The following is a 4,410-nucleotide window of genomic DNA, read 5'->3' as shown; positions in this document are numbered from 1 at the left end:
GGGGGGGGGGGGGGGGGGAGGGGATGAGCGGGGGCGGGGTAGGGGGTGATGTGGGGACAGGGACACATATGTAATATCTTAATCAATAAAAAATATATAAAAAAAAATAAGTGAAGAATCCCAAAGGGTAATAACATGCCCTCTCTGCCCCACCACCAGTCCTCCCCATCCCCATTTCCTAAAGGCAGAGAAGAAGGAATTGCCCATTTTCATAAACAATAATTATTAGAGAAGTACCCAATTTTGAGAATCTTATTAATTGAGCATTGACAAAAAACAAAGGATCAAAATCAACACATAATTTTAGCTAGGAAAAAAGGGGAGAGAATGGTGCATTTTATATGGCAATGGCTGAGATTTAATCAGTACAACATTCCTTTATGATAAAAGTATTAAAAATGGTTTTCTGATATACTTTACCTTCCTGAAACCACCAGAGTTCCATCATCAAGTAAATAATCCTTCACATTCTGAGGAAGTGGAAGAATGACACTAAAAAAAATAAAAATGCATATACCAAAAAGGCATTATTTAAAAAGGCCAACCATAAGCAGAAAGAAAAAATTTCCATATTCAATTTTTAAATTACTTGTTCCCATTATACAACTATGACGTGGAAAATGTTAATGATGTACATTTGGTGGAGCAGACTAGAAATTAGAATGTAAATAAATATTTTGGTAAGCTAAATTAGGTTCATAAAGTTACTACAATTATCTTTGTGATAAAGACAAAAGTCAGCCAAATCCAAAGAAGCAAGCTGAAATCACAGTATGAAAGCAACAAACTCAAAAGAATTCTGCGTGAGTACAATGATTATATGCCTTTAGGGAATCAGAGACAAGAGATAATTGCAGCAACACGGGAAGTACAGCAAACAAATCAGAAAAGGAAGAGCATCTGGCCACCTTCTAGGAGAGAGGCCAGAAGTGGACTTAAGCTTCTGGAAACCATTCTTTGGCTGGCAATGAGCACATAAGCCTAAGAATACATGTGATGTGTGGATGCTTTTGTGGCTTCCTACTTAAGGGATCACCGGAGCAATAAAGCTCTTTAACTGGCCATCCTTTAGTTTCATTTGTTTCAGGTCATCATAACTAAGGATGGCAAAGCCATACTTGAAGTCACTTAAAAAACTCATGGGATCATTTGTTTTTTCTTCTGTAACAATAAATCACCAAAAAAATCCTGCTGGATACCTATAGTATATAATTAAGCAAACAACATTATGTCCTGCTTACTTTCAGAAAGTCAATAGAATATCATCAACTTATACTACACTTCATTTATTTACAGAATAATTTTTGGCACATTACAATGGTTTTTGTGCAAAGAAAAAATTATTTCATGGACTACTTCAGTTTTAAAAATTAGTATCTGATTTATCAAAGTTACAATTTCACATTCAAAAGCCTAGCTCTTCAGGCTTTTATTAAAAAGGTTCAATTAACAAATCTTATTAATGTATTTATAAACCTGCTAAATTTTAACCAATTTCAAGTGAGCCTCTGAAACTTAAAGGTTGCTTTAAAAAATGTAACTCTATTACATTTTTACAGTAGGTACTCGGGTTACGTCGGAGATCCGTTCCTTCGGCGCCACATAACGCGATTTTCGCCGTAAGTCGGAACCCACCTACATAAGCACCTACACCACTCACATGGAACACATACACAGCAGTAATGAAGTGAAACAGTAAAAAAAACTTAAAAGAAAGATAACAAGTCCTGACTTTTACTTGTGGTAAATAAATAATAAAAAGCATAAAGCACATATGTACATACATGGAAATGACGGAACTTTATTTTTTTAATAAATAAATGGGAGATAGTGACGTAACCATGAAACGATGTACATCGAGTCCGACGTAACCCGAGGACTGTCTGTATTCCATTTTCTTTTTAAATACAGGGGTGGGCAAAGTAGGTTTACATTTGTAATACAAATAAGTAATATAATAATTGATAAATAAGTAATACAGCCCTGGCCGGGTTGTTCAGTGGTTAGCATGGGCACTTGGACCAAAGGGTCGCGGTTGGACTCCCAATCAAGGGCATGTACCTTGGTTGCAGGTTCAATCCCAGGCCCCGGTCGGGTCAAGAGTGGAATGCAACCAATCGCTGTGTCTCTTCCCCTTCCTCCTCCCTTCCATTCCCTCTAAAAATCAATGGAAAAAATGTCCTCACTCCTTGGATGAGGATTAAAAAGTAAGCAAACAAATAAATAAGCAATCCTATATAATCCTATATAATAAAAGTCTAATATGCTAAGTGTCCAGTTTACCGGTCAGCTGTTCAACCAATCAAAGCATAATATGTTAATGATATGCTAAGGCTGCTCAACCACTTGCTATCATGTGCACTGACCACCAGGGGGCAGACAGTCAACTGGTCGGCCAGTAGCTATTATGTGCACTGGCCACCAGGGAGCAGACACGCTCAGAGGGGTAGGTTAGCTTGCTGCTGGGATCCAGCTGATCGGGACTGAACAAGATGGGCCTGACATGCCCTGGAGCCCTCCCACGGTCCCTCCCCGGGTGGCCAACCTCCCGCATCCCTCCCTGGCCTCAATCGTTCACCAATGGGGTCCCTCGGCCTGGCCGGCACCCTCTGGTAATCCAGGACCCCTTGGGGATGTCAGAGAGCAGGTTTTGACCTGATCCCGCAGGCCAGGCGGAGGGAGCCCACTGGTGCACGAATTGTGCACTGGGCCTCTAGTACAGGAATAAACTGTGCTTTATATACTCATAACTGTAAATCTACTTTTACCCATCCCTATATGTCAACTATCTAAATAAGCCTTCCCAGGTATTTAACTCTTATGAAGCCAGCAAATTAACCTGTAAGTATAGTGAATCTAAGGTTCTTGAAAAGATTCCGATATTATTTTAAAACTTAACTATTTTCTTTATATAGTTTAACATATCACCATTGTAAACCAATTACACAGTTTAAATTGGAACCACAAGGCTAACCTGTTTTATATATACTAGAGGCCCAGCACACGATTAAATCGTGCACGGTTAGGGTCCCTAGGCCTAGCTGTAATCCGGGCCATGTCCAACGCCCAGCGTCGCTCCTCCACCTCCGTGGCACCTGCCCTGTGAACCTCCACGTGCACAGCCCCCGCCCTGAGAGGCTCCTTGGCCTCAGCCGTCCATGCCCCGAGACGCTCCTCCACCTCAGCCGCCCCGCAAAGCTCCACGCTCACAGCCCCCACCCCGCTCCTCCACCTCGCCTCCGCAGCCCCACAACTCTCCATGCTTGCCGCCCCCGCCTGGCGATGCTCCTCTGCCTCAGCCACCTTGGGAAGCTCCAAGCTAACAGGCCCCGCCCCGTGAGGCTCCTTGGCCTCAGCCGCCACTGGGAAGCTCCTCACCCCGCGACTCCACGCTCACAGCCCCCACCCCGCCTCTGCTGCCCCACGATGCTCCACGCTTGCTGCTCCTGACCCGCGACGCTCCTCCGCCTCAGCCACTCCAGGAAACTTCACACTCACAGTCCCAACCCGCTACTCCACCTCACCTCCACCGCCCCGCGACATTCCACGCTCCTCGGCCTCAGCCACCCTGTGAAGCTCCGTGCTCACAGCCCCTGCCCTGTGAGGCTCCTCAGCCTCGGCGGCCCTGCCCCGCCACACCGTGAGAGCCAGACCAGTCAGTCCTTTGGTCATTTGGGCCCACAGCTCCCTCCTCCGCCGCTGCACCACAGGCAGCCGGGGACCCACAGCTCCTGCTCCCTCAGCTCCCTAGCCTGGTGTTCAGTCGTCCATCTGGTCATTTAGTGCCAGGAGCCGGTCCATCCTTGCTGTTTCAAGGGACCTGGCATATATGGCATACTGTTCTTAATATGTTTGCTCACCTTCTTGGCACTATGTGTTTTAACCAAGGTCACCTCTCTGAGAAAGGTTGTTTCCCCAGATAGGGATTTTCCCCTGAAGTTAGGGAGGGAATAAAACCTCTTGAGGCTCCTCAGCCTCCGTGGCCCCGCCACACTGTGAGAGCCGGACCGGTCCTTTGGTCATTTGGGCCCACAGCTCCCTCCTCCTGCCACCGCACCACGGGCGGCCGAGGTCCCACAGCTCGCACTCCCTCAGCTCCCTAGCCTGCTGTTTGGTGTCGTCAGCCAGTGGTTTCAGTCATTACCTCACCTAGCTTTTTATATATATTGGGATTATTGACTATATTCCCTATGCTGTACTTTATACTCCCGTGACTATTCTGTAACTGCCAATTTGTACTTCTTTCTTTTTAATATATTTTATTGATTTTTTTTACAGAGAGGAAGGGAGAGGAACAGAGAGTCTGAAACATCAATGAGAGAGAAACATCCATCAGCTGCCTCCCGCACACTCCCCACTGGGGATGTGCCTGCAACCAAGGCACATGCCCTAGGCCAGAATGGAACCCGG

The 4,410-nt window shown here is 45.6% G+C and overlaps 1 protein-coding gene across 3 annotated transcripts in view; it reads right to left on the bottom strand.

Moving 5' to 3' along the window:
• CDC123 (cell division cycle 123) overlaps positions 1-4,410 on the bottom strand; it is a 71,327-nt gene that overhangs the window by 61,959 nt on the left and 4,958 nt on the right. For 2 of the 3 annotated variants that reach the window (XM_006776162.2, XM_006776164.2), the window contains exon 2: positions 421-492. The exons of the other annotated variant lie outside the window; for it this stretch is intronic. In XM_006776162.2, the coding sequence (XP_006776225.1) occupies positions 421-492 (72 nt within the window). The remainder of the gene's footprint in view (positions 1-420; positions 493-4,410) is intronic. 3 annotated transcript variants of the gene reach the window in all.

Source organism: Myotis davidii, unplaced genomic scaffold (genome assembly GCF_000327345.1).
Source record: "Myotis davidii unplaced genomic scaffold, ASM32734v1 scaffold749, whole genome shotgun sequence".
Taxonomy (NCBI): domain Eukaryota; kingdom Metazoa; phylum Chordata; class Mammalia; order Chiroptera; family Vespertilionidae; genus Myotis; species Myotis davidii.
Note: the sequence above shows the minus strand (reverse complement) of the source record. Positions and strands in the feature narration are given on the sequence as shown.